This window comes from Seriola lalandi, unplaced genomic scaffold, assembly GCF_002814215.2.
Source record: "Seriola lalandi dorsalis isolate HSWRI2012SDOR001 ecotype SW California unplaced genomic scaffold, Sedor1 jcf7180002054326, whole genome shotgun sequence".
NCBI lineage: Eukaryota > Metazoa > Chordata > Actinopteri > Carangiformes > Carangidae > Seriola > Seriola lalandi.
In genome coordinates, this window is record NW_019524879.1 from 810,027 (window position 1) to 829,419 (window position 19,393).

At 41.3% G+C, this 19,393-nt stretch overlaps 1 protein-coding gene across 1 annotated transcript in view; it reads left to right on the plus strand.

The window, feature by feature from the left end:
- The window catches only part of akap12b (A kinase (PRKA) anchor protein 12b), a 45,748-nt gene that overhangs the window by 13,267 nt on the left and 13,088 nt on the right, over positions 1-19,393 (plus strand). The window contains exon 2 of the mRNA XM_023407059.2: positions 8,891-8,966. Within this exon, the coding sequence (XP_023262827.1) occupies positions 8,891-8,966 (76 nt within the window). The remainder of the gene's footprint in view (positions 1-8,890; positions 8,967-19,393) is intronic.

Here is a 19,393-nt window from a genome sequence, read left to right on the forward strand (position 1 = left end):
CTTCTTGCTGCTGCTGGAGAGGTATGTACAGATTTCAACTTTAAGGAGCCATACGTGCTGCCTCCTGATGACGTACACTCTCCAAAAATATGTGACTTTGTGTTTTGATAACTCTGGGTTTAAGGGACATATTTAACCCTGAATGTGCCAAAAACCTAGATCAAATGTGCAGACATTGGTGGGGCAATAATCTATGAGTAATTTGAGGCCTAAAGCCATAAAAAACAAAGTCTGGTTTAAGTATCATACTAATGAAAACCATGTTTATAGCATCTGAATGTGTTCCAGACAACCCTCCACCCACCACCACCAGTCATCTTCTTTTCTCACATATGACTCTGGAGCTCTGATGCTTATCAGGGCTCAGAGATATTTAGAGATTCATGACAGGGGGGGTCAGTGAAGGGGGTGGATTTGTTATTTCAGCCCAGTTAGAGAGGCAGGCCCCTGGGGTCAAATGCTGGCCAGTGCGGCCTGATTATGATCGTGTCCTGTGGGGTCTTTGCTGCAACAAGGCTGTTGTTGTTGTTTGGCTCCGTTTGCTGTTCAAGTGTAGCAGCCGCACAGATGAAGGGACGGGGGGTGATGAAAAAACAGACAAATTGTGGGAGGTATAGAGACTTGGGGTGAAAGGGTCAGTGATGCTCTGATGTAGGTAGAGGAGGACGTTTCATCTGTTGTCCTAAAATGACAGCTAACAGGTGTGTGGACACTGCAGCTTCAGGGTTACTCAAGTCTTTTTAGCTTTCATTTTCTCTCTCTCTCTCACACACACAGACAAACACTCACAGAAGGACACACACATTTGAGTCTCATCTTATTTTATCCTTCTGGTGTTTTATTTATCTAATTCAGTGTCCCTCAGGTTCTCTTCTCACAATGTGTATGTGAACCAGGCTGAAATCAGACACAGCTGACAGTCACACAAGCTGATAGATGTGGTTTCCAGTGCTTACAGGTTGTGGACTGCACATCATGAATATATATTTTTTCTTCTTTTTTTTTTGTGCAAAATATCCTTTCCAAAGATATGGTCTTATATATTGGGCAAGTCCATGTCAAATCACAAGTGTCTGAGAGCTGGCCATAAACATGAAACAACAACTGAACATTTGCTTTAAAATCTGTGTTAGAGGAGTTATTAAATAACTGACACAAATTCCTCTCAGTGCATAAATATTCAAGGTGTGTAGTCATCCTGGAGCTGCAGACGCTGTCTTATTCATTTTTCATTGCTCTTGGATTTTAGGTCAAAATTCAAACGTGAATGTTAGTGTTTCTTTCTAGTCTCGTGATGCACCCATCCAACCTTCTTTCTCCCAGTCCACATTGCACTGCCTAAACTCAGGTTATCTGTCTTATATAACCTCAGTCCTCTATTTTCCCCAGATTTAAAACGTATACAGACGTATACAGTACTTTTCCAATGCATGGAACCTATTGGGATCCTATTTATGGAAAATAACACAAGGCTGAGCTGACCCCTGCATGTCTGGATGAATGTAAATGATCGTGGAAACAAGGAATTTTATATGTATATATATATAATATGTATTTTATTCAGGCTTGTCCTCATTTTGTGACCTGTGTCTATTTTGAGTCCAGGTCTGAAGTCTCATATCTACTGCTCTGATTATAGCAATAAAACTTGAAATGAAAAGTAATTCATCCTGATATAATGAGAATTTTTGAGGTGGTCAAACCTATTTTAAAATTATCATATTACTGAGTTTGAGTTTAATCTAAGCAGAACGGGTCAGTTATTTTTTCTCATGAATTGAAAGACAGTTTCTTTTTTAACTTTTAGCCGAACACAAGAGTCAATGTGACTTTCATCCATTAGGGATAAACTGATAGAAAAGCTGGCAGCCACACCTTTGGACGAACACACAGACAGACAGGGTGTCCATATACAAATTGTGTCTGCCAGCGAAGAGTTGACAGATTTATTGTAGCCTGCCTCTCTTCCCGAAAGCCACCATAAATAAAATCACACATTCTAACCTGGTGTGTATGTAGAGCAGAAGTGGACGAGACGGCTGGAACGACAGAGGGAATACTGGCAGAGGGAAAAGAAGGAGGAGAGTGGATAGTTACCACTGTAAATCCTTCATACATCTGGATATGACTTAATGTTGTCAGACTTACTATCTCTTGTTTGGCTTTGCTTGACTTGTTCAGTGTTTCTTTATTCCACTCTGAGCTGCACAGACACACACACACACACACACGATGTGCGCACAGAATCACAGGTACCCTCAGTCTGAGCACCTGAGCGGAGTTAATGGCTTGTGGAAACAGTGAGAGTGTTCTTCGGGGGTCTTGTCGGGCTTGATCTTTGGTATCTACTGAATGTGGGGGTCAGGGATAATCGATTGGGGGCTGGCAGGGGTGAATAGACATGAAGGGGAGAGGGAGACGGACATCACGGTCACACGGGCCCCTGAAGCCTCCCGTCAGACCTGGGTGAAATATTTATTGTTAAATACCTCTCGCTGCAAGTTGAGGTTTTATGGAGACGATCGATATTTATCACACACACTAGAGAGTTGTGTCAATCTTCTCACGCAGCTGTCAGCAAGAAAACAAATGTGTTTCGCAAAAATGCCCGAATGACTTTTTGGAGTACTTTGAAAGACTGTTTTTGGCAGTTTATTAGAATTTTCTCTGCATTGTTCTCTTCACTTCCTGTAACCAAAAGAAGAGTGTCTTCTTGTAGCAGGAAACACAATGTTTCTGCGTCTGCTCCTATAAAAAATCTGGATATTTTGCTCTAAAATCAGTAAGAGCCGCCAACAATTAACCCATAGATGGAAGGCCTACTCCTCATCACTCAGAGCATATTCTTCCTCATCCTCTTCCTCTTCCTCCTCCTCCTCACTCTGCCCTCTGTTTCTCTTCTTCGTCTCTCCTTTCCTGTCTTCACGTCTCTGCTTCACCTCCTCTCACTGCTCTGTTTTTATCTCTCCGCTCCCCGTCCCCCCAGTCGCGCCCAGCCTCCCACCTTTGACGGCGTCCTCTTCCTTTCGTCTTCCCTGCGACTGTCCACACCTCAGAGGTCAGAGGCTGTGGGGTTAACTATCCCGAAAAAAAACCCTACGACCCCACAGAGAGTCTGAAAGCCTATTATCTCCTACTGCCAGTTTGTACAAGGTTGAAATGCTAAAGTAGCGCTCAACAGTTATGTTTTTCTCCTCCTGCATTTTCAGCAGCACCTCAGCTGAGTCACTGTCAACAAACTGGCAATAAAATGACACGTCGGCCAGATGCAGACGGTTTATGGCTGCTGTTCCCGCTTCATCGCCGTTGTGTAATGATTGATGTTCATAGCTAGTATTGTGGTGAGCTGGAAAATGTTAGCTGACTGTATCTGATATCTGTTTATTTCTTCAAGGATTCTCAGATTTACTCAATCCACTATTCTGCTGCATTAACCCTGTACTTTAGACTTAGACCTTTAAATCCATCTCGATAATAACTTATTGTATAAATCTTAAAAAGGAAACGGAATCAAATGCAGACCTTTTGTACACGTGAGCCCCCCAAATCAATTTCACCCTCAGTTTAAGGCTCCTTTAAACTATTCCTGCTCTCTATCTGATACCATTATGAAGACAAGCCTCTTCGGTTTAATTTGAGCAGACCAGATTTAAATAAAGGTCACCAATCCTCTTTTTGCCTACTTAGTTCAGCCTCTTCTCTCAAGCTGTCCTGAGACTAGAGGTCTGGGTTTTGAGATGTGACTGGCCAACTGCGTCACCCTCTTCTTTTCCATTAACCCCCTCCTCCTGCATACTGTGTTTGGTTTAAGGCATATAAATCTCCTCCGCTGGCCTTTGTGGAGTGATTTAGGAGACAGCGGGTCGCCTCTCCTCAGGAGCCACCGAGTAAAGAGGTGCAGCCAAGAAGTAAATGAGAGAGGCAGATAAGAGGGAAACAAGAATCAAAGATAAAATTGGGGATGAAAGTGAAAGCAGAAAGAGTGGTAAAGTGAGAAAAAAAAAGGTCATAGGAAAATGGCAGAGGAGACTATCTAATCTTTAACACTGCTGATCCTGAAACTGCTGGCTACTGCAATCAGATGGGAAAGATTTTATGTTTATTATCTTAAGGCATTTGTTTTTGTGGTATTTGTTTGTCATTAAAGGCGCGCCAAAAACAATTTCACACAATGTTTAAATGTCTGAAGGTTTGTGAACGCACTTACTACCAGAGTTTTCCAGTCAAAAAATATTGTTGCTGGCCAAGAACTGTGGCTCCATGAGCTGAAGGTTCAGCTCCATGTCATGCAAACAGAGCACTGTTAACGTGTGCATGCTTTAGTGATCCAGTGCACGAACAAATTATTCCGTCAACACCTTAGTCGAAGCCAATGATGCTGCAGCACAGGTGAAATCACTAATAACACAACTGTGTAAAAAAAAACACTCTAAAGTGAAATGTCAAGGGGGGGGGGCTCGACAGGGTGAAACAGTTTCCTTCTCCCAGGTAACGTGACACTTTGGAAACACATGCCACATGCCATTTTTGTTTTGTTTCAAGAATAAGACTGGAATCGGTCAGTATTTTACATATTGTCAACAAATCCCATGAAAAGGTCATAATGATATAGTGGAGTATATGTCTGTCTTGCAATACTACTCTTGTTCCTACTGAAGATTTGAAAAATCTTTAAGAATCGTGACACAAAATATATAGATTAATTCAGTCATTTCCTTAAACAGCAGGTAGCTGTAGTTTTGTTTTGCAGCTGATGTTACTCAAGCAGTTATTTCTGTTATGTCTGAAGTCTTGCTTGCTGCCTAATGGATGCGTATAAGCACTTAAATGGAAGAGGCTGCAGAGAGGGAGGGCGAGGGATAAAGTCATTATTTGTGAGTATTAAGCCTCTTGTGATAAATGGAGATGAGACCAAGAACAAATGAGCAGAAAGGAAAGAGGCTGTAAGAGAGGCAGGAGTAGTTTACTGATACTTTGTCCTTGAGGCTTAATGCACCTAGTGAACTTAGTAAACTCAAAGCGCTACTCAAGCCCATGAATCCTCTAAGCCTATAGATGCAGATCAGAAAGGACACATCTATCTATAGATAGAATTATGGCTGCTAAACTAATTTAGATTTGATCATGTTACATGGTAAACCAGACAGAAAACAAAACAGTTAGTTGTTTTTTTTCGCCCCTGCTGTTGTTTTGTTGTAGCAGATGTTTTGTTCCTTCATGCATTTTTTGCAGCAGCAGGTCTAAGTCTGGCTTTGGGTCTTTTTGTGGCAGACCATGTTGACCAGGCAGACGTCAAAAAAATGCACAACTGGCAGTGAAACTTACATATTCCATCCGGGGACTTGAACTGAAAGGAATTCAAAGCAGCTCAGAACAACGACGAAGTGCCGGTATCAGTTTTTGGGTCAGTTCAGATTCAGTTCACTGAGATGATAAACTAAAACTGTAATTCTTATAATTCCTTCACCTCCTCCCTGCACTCTGAGTCATTTCTGTGCGAGAGGGATATGAGATCCTTTAGAGAAAAATCCTCTTTCCTTGCTTGGTTACGTGAGAGTTGTTAAACACAAATATTGATGACTCACTCCAGAAGTGTTGAAGCAAGGTGAAAAGTTTAAACCTAAGAGTCCATAAGTAAAAGTCAGACAGGCATGTAGATCCAATTTAACCTTTATTTTTAACCTTGAATTTTCTCAAAATGTACATTCAACATTTATTTTATTTCCATTTTGCGACAAAAACCAAAAAACATCACTCTGATACACACCTTCTAAAAAATGTTATTTAGTCAGCCCTGAACAGTAGCAGAACGACATGACATCAAACATTTACATCCACATTCATGCATCAAAGTCTCACACTTCTGTCACCGCAAATAACAATGATGGCGGATCGTTCTCCAAAACCCCAAAAGGTTCAGTGACAACAATCTTTATGTGTAAAGCCAACATCTTTTAAAAATCTCCTCTCTTTATCCAATATCTGTGTATGCAAACTGGCGCAGTTATCGTTAGAAAAATATTGTTTTTATAGCAAATAAAATATCGTTATGGTATGGTTAGAGTGGTTACAGTTTATGAATAGGCACATATTCGTTGCAGGTTTGTGATGGGACACAATACTTCCTACACTGGGCGGAGTTTCCATGGCCCAATAACTTCATTTATCCCGATCCCGAGTCCCTCCCTGCCAGTCCAGATTCTCTTGCCATTGCTTGCACTTGCTGTGGTGGGAATATAGCGGCAACATTTTTGACACCCGTAAGAAGGAGTGGCATTTTGACGGGGGTCAGAGGGGGCTTATGAAGTAACTTAAAGACAGAGGTGGCCCAAGGGTGAACATTTTGGGGGAGGCGGGCTTAAAAAAGAGGGAAGAGTCAGGTGTTGGGGGGGATCTGTGGAATTTTGGTGAAGAGAGGGCAAGGAATGCTGGGAATGCCAGTCATGAGGTTGGCCAGGGGAGGGCGGGGTCGCTGCAGGTCTGGAGGTCAGCTGTGGGCTCACACACCAAATCTGATCAGAGGTCCCGATTGCTTTAAAAGGACAAAAGTGACAGGGTCGCCCTCCTCTGCGTGAAACCAATTGAACCAATCAGCTTTTTATGTGTGTGAGTGTGAAGGCCTCTCATATGCAATAAGAATCTGAAACTTCAAATATATTTCTTATTTCTTGTAAAGAATCAACATGTGGGCCCTGCTCACATGCAGGTTGCAAATGGTCACGGCATTGCTTTACACAAATAAATGTCAAATGTTATCCATCTCCTTTCCTTTTTCCCAAGAGGATGTAGTAGCTACATAAACCGTGCTCTGATTTACACTCGCATGTTTTTGCTCAACTGTTGTGTTCCTGGGTGGATCAAGCCTTTTAGACAGAAGGGCACCATGAGCACTTAAGGAACTGTATTGCACATGACCTCACTGCGAGGGGTTCTCCGTGTCTCTACGAGGTTAGCAGGGTGGGAGCACTTGGCTCGCGCCGAACAAGAATAAAAAGCATAGCTGTATTGTGTTTTTATTTTATTTTTTTGTTCTGAGATGTCTGATTACATCTGCAGCCAATCACAGTCACTTGCAGTAGAAGCCGCCTCACCACTGAAGGAGTTTGGCAGAAAAGAAGCCAACACAATCAAAATCCTGATATTTTGTGCATCCAACAAATGAGTGACTCAAGTTCGTTGGCCTGAAGTGTAGCCGCCTAATTAATGAACTAGGAGAGGCCAGGGTTGCTGCAGTATTGACAGAGAGCAAGAGTGTATTTTAGGTGTGTGTGTGTTTGTGTGTGTGTGTGTGTGTGTGTGTGTGTGTGTGTGTGTGTGTGTGTGTGTGTGTGTGTCCAGATTTTCCACATAATGCAGCCAAATGTACCGGGACAGAATCACATCGAAGTTTGACTGGAGTGTTTCCATATTTGGTGCTTCCTACAACCTGATGACCGACAGAAAAACTAAACTACCTACTAACTAATTATTTGAATAACTGATTATCAATTAATAATAAACATTCCCTGGTTCCAAATAAGAAATTATTTGTATCTTTGTAAATTTAATATCTTTGGGTTTTAGACTGCTGGTTGGACAAAACAAGCATTATGGAGAAAAAAAGAAAATGAAAATGATTAATAGTTGGAACTGTAAACGTTATACTTGTCAAATCAGGGATTGTCTAACAGGTGGACAGGGTGCGCATAAGAAACGAAAATATGGGAGAGAATTTACTAGATTGTATTCACAACTTCAGCTTGATCATTTCTACATCCCTGAACATTTTCATTTCTTCTTCTCTCTCTTTTGTTTGGATGCAGTAACACACACTCCTCCCCTCTCTGCAGAGGTCTTTGTTGTATTCCTCCCAAACAGTTACAGCACCATGTAGGACAGCTCTACTCCTCCCTCCCTCCACTCTTCCAACCTGCTCTCGCTTTCTTTTTTTTAACTTTTAGTCAATCTCTCTCCAATCTGTCCCCAGCAGAGTGCCTTCTCTGCGGTGTCATTTTTCAGGACTTTCCTGCAGGACTTTGGGCTGCTGGGAATGGAGCCTGACTTGTCCATTAGTTAGATTAGCAGCTCTGTGGGGAGGCTCTGGTTCCCTCTCCCCTGGCCGGGACAGACAAAAGCTCTGGCTCTGCTTGCTATTGTACGGCTGTCAGTCTGAGCTGGTTGCTGCCAGAAAAAAACTCTGTCAAGCTTCAGTTCCACTTCCGTTAGCCAGGTCGAATCTTGTTAACACACTTGTATTGTGTCCATAATGAAAAATGGCTGTAATACTGTACTTTTTAATCATCTGTTGTATCACCAGTAATCCTATAATATTCTTGATTGCTGTGGTGTTGGTATGTTAACAGGTTAGTGTTGGATTTCTGTTGCTCTTTTTCGGACTTGATTGCTAACTTTAGTGTCAAACAAAATCAGCTGACTTAACAACATAATCATTTTAATGAGTCCTTGTGAAAGTGGCCTGAGGTGAATCAACCCATTTTTGGTTCTTGTTTTGGTGTTTTCGTCTTTGACCAATAAATTGTCCTGCCTGATAATTAAACTATTTATGGCTTTAGAAAGCAGTGGCAGCACACATGCCATTTATGGCTCTAACAGCCTCTTGTAGGCTGATCGTAAAACATGATGGGCCGGTTGTCTTTGCTGGTTGGCATTATTTTTAAAAGCATTACAGAGTGTATGAGGGCGAGTGGCGACAAACTGTAGTTGAACACCGCCTCTGTGAAGAGAGCTGCATCGATCTTATCTAAGTCTATTAAAGAAATTGAATCCTGTCATAGTATTTTCTAATATATTGAACTTCTCGCTCATGTACGCCACTGCATTCAGATAAAAAAAAACCAAAAGGCAAACAAACCTCTTGACTCAGAGTGTCCTTTCTCTGTCTCTTTTTCAGTCTTTGCAGAAAAATGGCCAGATCTCCAGCATGACCAGCCTGAATGGACACTCAGAGGACAACACCCTGGCAGAAGGTGTGTTTATATACATATATACGTATATAAGAATATATGTGTGTGTGTGTGTGTGTGTGTGTGTGTGTGTGTGTGTGTGTGTGTGTGTGTGTGTGTGTGTGTGAGAGAGTGTGAGTGTGAGAGAGAGACTGTGTCTCTTCTGTCAATAGCCTGTTGTGTATTTACACAGTGTGACTTTGGGTGCTGTTCCTGTGGTCTGTGTGGTAAGTAGTGGCAATGTTTGTGTGTGTTTGTGTCTGGGATTTTGTACTGTTTCTTCAGCGGTGGCAGAAGGTAAGCTTGTTTGTGTGGGGTCAGTTTTCAGTCTCTCTGTGTGTGTGTGTGTGTGTGTGTGTGTGTGTGTGTGTGTGTGTGTGTGTGTGTGTGTGTGTGTGTGTGTGCAAATTCTTGTCTGCAGATGTCTTCATGGCTCTGCAAGATCTACTTGATCCTAAACTAATCCCTTTGTCAACACACAGGGGACACCTACATGGGCTTTTCACATAGGAGCCACACACACACACACACACAGATACTCAACATACTCTCTCTCGCTCTCTCGCTCTCTCTCTGTTTCTCTCATTATTCTTAAACCCATCAGTTGAGACCATGGAAATGTTAACTCACATACAGTACATGCACCTGCTTTCTGAATTTATAAATTTGGTTTGTGATGCTTCAAGACAAACGCAAGAAGTTTCTCTCAGAACCGCCCAATGCCAAATCGTCTTTTGTAGCAGAAGCTAATGGACACAAAGGTAGGGCTCATTTGTCTCATTGTTTACAGTAATGGACTATTCAAAATGTTGCTCTTATAAAGTGGAAATATCTAAAGAGGACTGTGGTCTTGTGGAAGATTTAAACCTTAGATAATCACTTCCCAGTAATAAACTGGATCAATTTTATGTGCACTGACCTGCCCTGTCCATCTCCTATCTCCAAGGCTGCGTTTGTTTATTTTCATTGTCATTTCTATCATGTCTCCCTCAGTCTGGGAGGGCTGCAGGGGCGTGTACGCCCTCCCCAAATATTTAGCAGGCCGTGACCCAGGCCCCGCACAAAGCAACCTGCGCACATCATAATATGTTATAGCCCAGGGGAAGGAGTAACCCAATACTACTTAAAACACTGAAATATGTCACATAGCCCTTTGTCAAATAACCTATTTAATAAGATATTTAATGAAGCGATCCTGTCCGTTCACAGAGTAACCCGATACCCTGCTCAGAGTATATGAGTTGATGTGGCATGTAGACTGGTGGAGACGAATTTGGTTGTTGAAGTAGTTGCGCCTGTGGACGTGTACTGTAAGTTAATTAGTAACATGGAAAGATATAGAACAGAAACAAGGGGAACCACATATTTACATTGTCAGGAATGCTTAAATCTTGTTCACTTACACATAGACCAACAGAGGCTGCAGACCACTCCATTTCCTGTCCAAAAAAAACCAACTCTTACTTTATTCTCTAACGGAGATCAATGTGTGAAGGTTTTCAGGCAGAGATAACATGCAATATTACTTTCTGGCTTGGATACAAGTCACCAAAATCATTTCTGAAAAACTGTTGTAAATTTTAATTTGATTTCATTTCCACCTGTCTCTTACCGCTTGTGAGTTCATCATACTTGTCGCCAAGTGATTTGACGCTAATCATGCTAAATTAATATGCAGCGGCCCTGCCCGCCTCGCAACGACTTTCCCTTCTGATATTAAAATCCTGCCAACCAGCGCCAAGTGAATGTTCTGATGCTTATACTTTACGAGATCACAAAAGTCGATGTGCTCAAAAACGGAAAAACCTACCTGAACCCAACATTCATATTTTAACCTGAGGAGATTGTATTTAAACCCAACCTCACTACACGCAAATAGAAATATTATACATGTAATTTTTCCTGAACTTTACAGTTCACACTCTTTTTCTCGACTCAAAATAACATATTTGTCCCTCACGTGATGAGAGCTGAAGGCAGATCCGCTCAGTGTACCCTAAAACAGACTCGTGGCAGTTATAGCAGGACCCTACTTGACCTGTTTTGATTGGAAAATGAAGCCGTGAAATTTGAACTGACTGATCAATCAACACACCAGCTGACTGAGCCTGGCACTCTCACTTGCAAGAATAAAAATGACACAAACAACAGAAAACAAGTTGTGAAAGAGCTTCAAGGCAACAGATTGAAGGAGTGCAGGGGAGTGAAAGGAAGGGAGTTACAAAATAGAGTGAGGACAGAGACGATAGAGGTTTCACATCCCAGCACTGCTCTACCTCTAGTGCAGCCTGATAAAGACAGCAGAGCATTGTGGGAGACAGGAAGAGAAGAGGGATCTCTCTGATAACAACATAAAACAACAAAAGACGAGCTGCAGATCAAAAGACTGACACATGAGCAAATGCACACACACATACACATACACACACACACACACATGTGTGCAATCTTTCCCTATCAGGCATGCCAGAGTGTTTTCAGTTAAAGGACCAGCCCAAAACACGTCACACAGCAGCCTGAATAACATGTAGCAACTTTGAGTGAGATAATAACTCACATTTTTTGTTCTGTTCTGCTTAATCCTGGACTCCTCTGTATGGGCACTTTAGTAGCAACATCAGTTAGACTAAGTATGGTTTGCCTGTATGAATGTGTGATGAGCAAGAACAGGCATATGTACGTTGCACTAAATATATTTGCCTCTTATCATCTGTCATGGGGTGTTTAATTCAGTTACTGAAACTATTTGTTTTAAATGATACAAGAGTATGAGGAGGGTGTGGAGTTACTTTTTCCAGAGTGTCCACCATCCCGTTTGAGAACACAAACACTGAATCTGCTGGTTCACACAAGGTGACTGTGCCCTGCAAAGGGAGGGGTGTGGAAACAGTTCTAATTTGGTTAACGAGAAATCCTGAAAATGCAGCTAAATAAGAAAAAAGAATTGCATGAATGGCTGAATCCAAGCTCAGAGTGGCTTATTTTTTGTATGGTTGTTGGTCTTTTTGAAAAGGGAACGTGTGGTTGCTGTCTCTTTTCCTGCTCGGCAGAGACTTTGGGACTTCTTATCAGTTTTGCATAAAACATGGAATTGGCTGAAACACTGATTGAAAATCATTCTCTAAGTCTGTTTTAACCTTCTTTATGTGCCAGATTGGCTGAGAAAGCACAGACAGGAGGCCTGAGGCTCTGAGAGTTTACAGCAGGTTATTTGACAGAAAGGAACAGAATAAATATTACATGGAAATAGAGTTTTGAGGGAACAACTCAGAAAATGCTTCTTTGCCAGAGAGAAGAGGGAGGCAAGGAAAGAGCCAGAGCCCGAAGGAGTAAAAATACATAAGGATGAAGAGAGATAAAGACATTAACACACAGTCAGCCATTAATGACCAACATTCCTAGGAATACTCAAAATGAGACATCTTATCTCTTTAGTTTCTATCAGACTAAAACCAGTCTCTCTGACTTGATTTCTTTTTGTTTACCACAGTGAATAATGCGTTATCAATCTTTTCACACGTTAATCTCATTATTAACAGTAATAATTGGTGTCTTTGTCTTCCGTGTAGATGTGCATGCAAGTCTGCATGTGTGAATGTGCGTTTGAGTTGCTAGTTTCAAGGGTGTGGGCGTATGGGGTGCAGTGGCAGCCCGAAGAATGACATCATAGCTGATGTAATCCACTGGCCGGAGAGTCGCCGCTCCGTCCCAGATGGCTCACAGGCTGCAAAAGAGGACAGATGAAGTTTTCTGGATGGCTAGAGAGGGAAATAATGCTGACTATGCGAGTGTGTTAGTGTGCTCGTTGCAGTTTGTGTTTATTTGTAGGAATGCCGGACGTCAGTCATAAGTCGAATGCTGCATATCTGTTTGTTTCATCCTACTCACGGGACCACGTGGGTGTGTTTCACCACATTAAATCGATTCATTTAGTTCATTCACTAAAGTTTGTGTAGAAAACTGGCGTCAGATAGCGCACTATAAGTTGTTAGTCCAAGAGAGGAATAGTGTTGAATTTCAGTGTAGTGTGAGTGTTTGCAGCTTCCCTTTAGCTCATATCATCATGAACCACCGAAGCTCTTTGGGGGTTTTTAAGCCACGCATCAGCATTTGGAAAATGGTGCTAAGGACTGTGGCAACTTGTACTGGACACTCATTATTATTTTTTACATTTTATAGACTAAACAATAAAATTATTCAGTGAAACAATAATGGATAGAATGTATTAATTAATAATGAAAGCAAATTGTTGCTAAACCCCCCAATTTTGCTGCTACACACATGTAGCAGTCCAAGTCTGTCAAAAAGTTTGACAGATTTTTTAAAATGCTGTTGGTCCCAGGTGTGTCAGAAATTGTCCGAAATTATTACCTAGAGTCTCTTTGTGCTACATTTTAATCTTCTGGCTGCAGGTGTAAACTTTTACAGGGTGGAAGTATTGCACTCTGTGTGTACTGTAAGTATGTGCGTGTGTGTGTTTATATGTGTGGCCATGATTTCATTCCAGGATGGACTTACTCAGACTCGACTCCGGGGACGTACATAGTCGCGTTGCCAAAATGTTCATCATGCCTGTGGAAGGGACCTCTCCCTTCACTTAAGCTCTGTCTGATCTCCGCCAATATGGATTCACGCTGTATATTCATCATAACACAATCCAGCTGCCAGATTGCTCCTTCTGGACTTTTGCCCATTTTCCTTTTACATTCCTGCTGACAATGCTCATTATGGTCGAAGACTCCTATTAAGATGTTCTGCATCTTTTTCTACTTTACTTAAACTATAGGAATTGTACCGTCTTTGGTTTGTACTGTGTGCAGACACTGATCCATCAACCAGAGATCAGGATGATTTCTCTCCCGTCAGAGAAAGGAAGAGATCCCAGAGGAAAGTGTTAGAGGGGCAGAGTTTTAGATTGGAGTGCTTGAAAGCCTCTCAGTCCCTCAAGATCCATCACTGTCTGGCCATTTGTTCAATTATGTTTTATTCAGTCATTGTGTATCGGGTGCTTTAAGGATACACTTCTGGACAGTAGAGAGTAAGAGAACTCTATTAAAAAGCTGCAATTTGTCAACAGTTGTCTCAGCCTCTAAACTGATCAGCTTTTGAAATTAAGCTTGAGTGACTTCTGACAGTCCATATAATCAGCAATATAATATAGCAAATAATCCTGATGAGCTGATGGCAAGCTGATCAAAAATCAAATCCCTTTGCTGGCTGCGCCTGCCAAGACAAAGACAGACAATTGCCATCAGATGGTCTATTAAAACAGTCTGCTGAGAGACTATACAGTTATGCTCCCTTACCAAATGTCACAACCTCAAGTGCACTTGAAATAACAAAAGTTAGATATAAAAGTAATTAATTAGAAATCCATCAGCTAAGCTAAGTAAACTGCAATAATTTATTTTTTGTTTTGTTTAATTTTTTTCGTTCCACTTGCCCAAACATATTAGACATCCAGCAGACATTGAGCAAAGGTAGCATTCATTTGGAGTCGTATTTCTGGCCACCTGATAAGTGTGAGTCCGGTATTCCCTCTCTACCAACTCCTGGGGGACATATCTGGCTCTTTAGCAGCTAAATGTTCAGCTTTATTCTCTGGCTAGTTGATAACTTTGTCGGCTGTTTGTTGCTATCGGACAGTGACGTGACGGGCTGGGGCGAGCTGGTTAGCGTGCTAACTTCAGTAGAAGAAAAGACATGATAGAGATAAGAGTTATTTGCGTTGCTTTCCACTACTGGAGACAGTTTGGTTCTGAAGTCATAATGTTTCTAATAGACTGCTAAATAAGCAGCTATTAATGCTAACACTGGCTCTTGGAAGGAGTGCATCAACCAAATCAAATCAAACCATTTGTGATAACTAAACTAACCAGTTCAGCAGGAATCAAACAATAGTCCTAAAGGGGTGAAAATTACAGTAATAAGGTCAAACTCATGGTAGGCTCCCACCAGGGCTCTCAGACCCCCAGGACCCACTCGTCTCCGCAGGTGCTCATCTTTCCCGGCATCAGGGAACCTAATCTCCTTCCTCAACCCCTAACCTCCCCCAGGCACATGGAGGATTGAGAGAATGGACCAGGAATGTGACAGACCCCTCCTTCTCCTCCTTCTTTAATAGTGTTATGGCCTCTTTTGCAATGGGGCAAGTATCTATATACTATAATAAGTAATTTTTACCCTGCAATTAATGATAAAATCTTCTCTAAATAAGTGCCAAGAATGTGTCAGTGAGGTGAGGTTTTTCACTTGTGTCTGATGCAAGAATTAAATGTAATCTTCTTGGTACCGGATACTTGATACTCCAGCGCTCTGCCTCGCTCCACCTTTACTTAAGTTACCAACATTTGTTTCAAGAAAAGTCCAAGAACAACTGAAATTGTTGTGGAAACAACTGGAATTATCTCACTCCGCTGGCTCTTTTTGAGGAAAAATTAGATTTAAACACCCAGTTGAGATTAAATGACTTGTTGAGATGAACAATTTTTTGAGTGTAGATTTAAGCACAAATTAGTGGATCTCTGCCAAATCCTAATGTTAAACAGAGCGGCACATGAGACTGAGGTAAGGGAGATGGATAAGGAGCCAGAGAGAGTAATTGTGAGGAACATTTTTGGTTAAGTTCTCATGAAATACAGCTGGGTAGTGAGTGGGAACCCTTTCTTTTGCCACACAGGGAGGGGAGAAGAGCCACTTTTTGGGGTTGAGCAAGATTTGAGAGCTGTATTTTTATCAGCAACATATTTGGTTTTCAAACACTTCTCTCCATTATTCAGTACAAAGCTTCAACTCAGCCTGAATAAACACAACCATTTGAAAACATATCAAAGATTACATCCTTGTCAACCCAGCTTGATTATTTGATAGTTGACAAGCAGACAAGTACTTTTCTCTTAGACTTTGGCTTTGTAAATGCTCCAAGAGGGGATTCATTAGATCTCCACTCCTCTATTTTTAAAATCCAGTCTTCACTGGAAGACAAGATGATGCATAACAACAACTGGAATGCCAAATTGCCGGTGCAAATATTTCAGGAATGCAGAGAAAAGTGAAGACAAGTATAACAGATGGCAAAGGCTGGCTAAACATACTCCTCTGGAAGCTGGTGTAGCTGCTCCTCACCCAAATTTAAAAGCACCCTTTTTGTCGTAAAAACAAAGGACTATAAATGGATAGCTAGCAAGACTGTCAGTAATCTTGGATTTAATTGTAGGCAGTTGCAAGCAAGATCATTTTGGCTTTGTGGACCTTCTTCTCCTCAATCCTGAAAGCAGTAAACATGAGCCTCCATTGTTTGAGGAGAAAAATAAAAAGATTGTTACAAAATACTGGAATCTGAGACATCACAGCTAGTGTTCCTGTCATCATGCGACATCACTTGATGTACGGACATGATCTGAGTGAGAAAAGGCGGAAAGGTTTCTGGACAGACTGTGCAGAGTACAGAACGAAGTGTACCTCGAGGAAACGTGCAAAAGGAAGAGGAAACAGTGATGTCAAGAAATGACTGTTTCCTGTCCGACATTCTTATCCATCCCTCCGGCCCACACAAAACTGGAGGAGTGGTGGGATAGTGGGGAGGGGGCTCGTGAGGAGAAAAGACTCAGGGGGAAAGTGGTGGAGGGGGAGAAGGATAAAAGAGGACTGAAGTGTCGATTTGGGACCAAAAAAAAAAAAGGATGGTGTGAGAAGAGGAGAAAATAATTGAAAAATGGAGAAGAAAGGAAAAGTACTGAATGAAAAATAATCTCTGATCTTTCACACACTCACAACCCTTGTTTCCCTTTCCTCCAATTATTTCAACATCATCCTATCCCGTTCTTGGAAGAGTAGGAGGCGTTTTCTTCTGAGCTGTCCGATGATGTCATGCACTTCTTTAGAGGCTACAAAAAGCCCTTCTGCCCACGCAGAACCCCAACCCCCCACCCGCCCGACCATTCAAGACCCCTCCTCAAACATTCCTGAACTCAGGCACGTTTTCAACTCTATTGAGATATGTTGGGCGTCACCCCCTCAGACTTGGCCCTGTGTTATATTGACCAGTATGAAGCACTCACTTTATTTACTGTTGTGATGGGAGTCAGTTTTAGTCAAATTACTGTTTAATCAATATAAGAGAAATTATCATATTGCACTCTCTGACAGTTTCGTAGTCAGCTAGTTTCAGCTATGTGATGTTTACAGTGAGTGAAATATTCATTTTCATACGTCTGCCCCAGATGTCTCGTGCATCATTTTATACACATTTCCCCAAAGTTCAAACATGACAAGACATGTTTGGGGTCTTCGGAAACTCTGGGATCTTACTCAAACTTTGAGCAAATGCGATTAGTCAATTAATTTGATCAACTGATTTACAGAAAACTAAACCAACAACTATTTTGCGAAACGATTAATTGTTTGAATGATTTTGAAAGGAGCTATTTTTAAGTTTTGCTATTGCTACATAGCCAACATTAGCATTAACACCTCTTTACTTACCAGTCTCGAAAATATGTTGTGAGTTTAGCATCAAACTTCATTCTTTTACTCACCAAGAGCTGTCTGTGGCGGTGGAAAGGAACGCCAATATCAACTCTTCTTTCTATCACGTCTTTTCTTCTACTGAACTTAGCCCCTAACTTAGGGGTTAATCAAATTAGCACTGAGACCAAGAGAGAAGAAAAACATTAGTGTGAATGTAGAGAATTATACTATTGATTTTATTGACAATGAGGGACTAAGGCGTACAGTAGAGGCAGTGTTATCAGGCCGTGGTGATATACAGACACACTTGTTAGCAGCATACATTCAGACCACCATTGTCTTCCAAGTGCAAGATGAACCATGTAGATTCTTTACAGCTCAGTGCAGCCTGAAGCTATGTGTGTGTGCCAAAATTAAAATCTCTCTGTATGTATGGAAGTCCAGGAATGTAACTGATGTGTTGTGTGTGAGTCATATGAAGGAAGTTGGGAGGGAAAAGGAAGTTGTGGACTGACCCAACTCTTACATTCCCTTAGGTCTGACTCACTGTCCATTCAGCTTAATTTACAGTCATATAATCATTATGTCACGTAGTATATAAAAAAAAGTGTAAAACCTACCAGATGAGTCACTGCAATAACAGAAAGCTGGAATGTCAGAATGAAATTCTTTGTAAATGACTGTGATCAAGTGATGAGTATTTCATGACATAGCCATAGGATTGAACTATAACTCTCTGAAACTTAATGATGCATAGATGGAATACAATTATATACTTAGACTAAGTTACAGAGAGTAGCGAATAGACTAGAAATGCCAGCCTTGCACAACCTAATTTGTTCCTTGCAAAAGAGAAGCAAGCATTTATCCGTAATGTTATAAAAAAGTTATTTCATTATACTGAAACTTTTTCCTAAATAAAATATATCTCATTAGATTTGTGAATATCTTCTGTCCTTCCTCTCCAATCTGTTCTCTTCCTATTATTGCCAGCTCTGATAAAAAAAAAAAAAAAACCATGAAGCTTTCTATTCATGGGCAAAGACCTTGGTATTCACACCCCTCTCCACTCAGTGAATCTGAAGAAACTCACAGGAAGTGGGGTCAATGAGAAAATGAGATGATTTGTTTCACCCATGTTTTGTCTGATCATGGGTTCTCTCGTTTACTTGTGTATTGGAAATTTGAGACTAAAAATGACACTTGATTTTTGAGCCTAGACTTGTTGAATACATTTTAAAGCATTCGGGTAAGGGGGCTGCTTCCAGACGGTACTTGATTACTGCTGTTATCACCTATTTGGGAGCCCTCTAGATGGAATTCACACATTCCTCTGGGACAATGCTGAAGTGTGACAGATCTGATTATGCTGGTATTTACCTGAGTATTTATCTGCATTCCTTCTAGCCCCCCCTCTACCAGACAAAAGCTAAATTAAATGTGTCTGTATTTGGAGTAATTGAGAGGGGCCTATTAACATTCAAAGGGGGCAGGCGACAACTCGATGGCATCCATGGTTTGGGTTGAGGCCCTGGGTATGAACTCTGCCTCCAACAAGAACATGTTTGTAGTGTTTTTTTGGAAAAGTGCAGTGAAGAAAGTTTTTTTTATTTTATCAATTTTGCCTTAAAGAGAAAAAAAATCACACATTTTCAATTAGGAACAAATAGAGAAAGTTTTGTGTCCAAACTAAATCCTGAAGTTCCCTCTGGTTTGCCTTTGTCAACATTTCTCTACATGACTAGTTACTTGAGCCATGAGATAAGGGGGGAGCCTGGTTGCCTCCTGAAAAAGGGGAGTAGAGGGGGGAAAGGTGGAGTGGGTGCATTAGACTGGTTTCCAGATGCTTTAAAGAAAAAAAGTGTGTGAGAATATGTCTTTTGAGGACACATATGGTTACTAAGGCCACAGAGCCTTAAGTTATCAAGGCCCCCCTAACCCCTGAGCCCCCACCCCAAAGAAACAATGTGTATGAGGTTGTG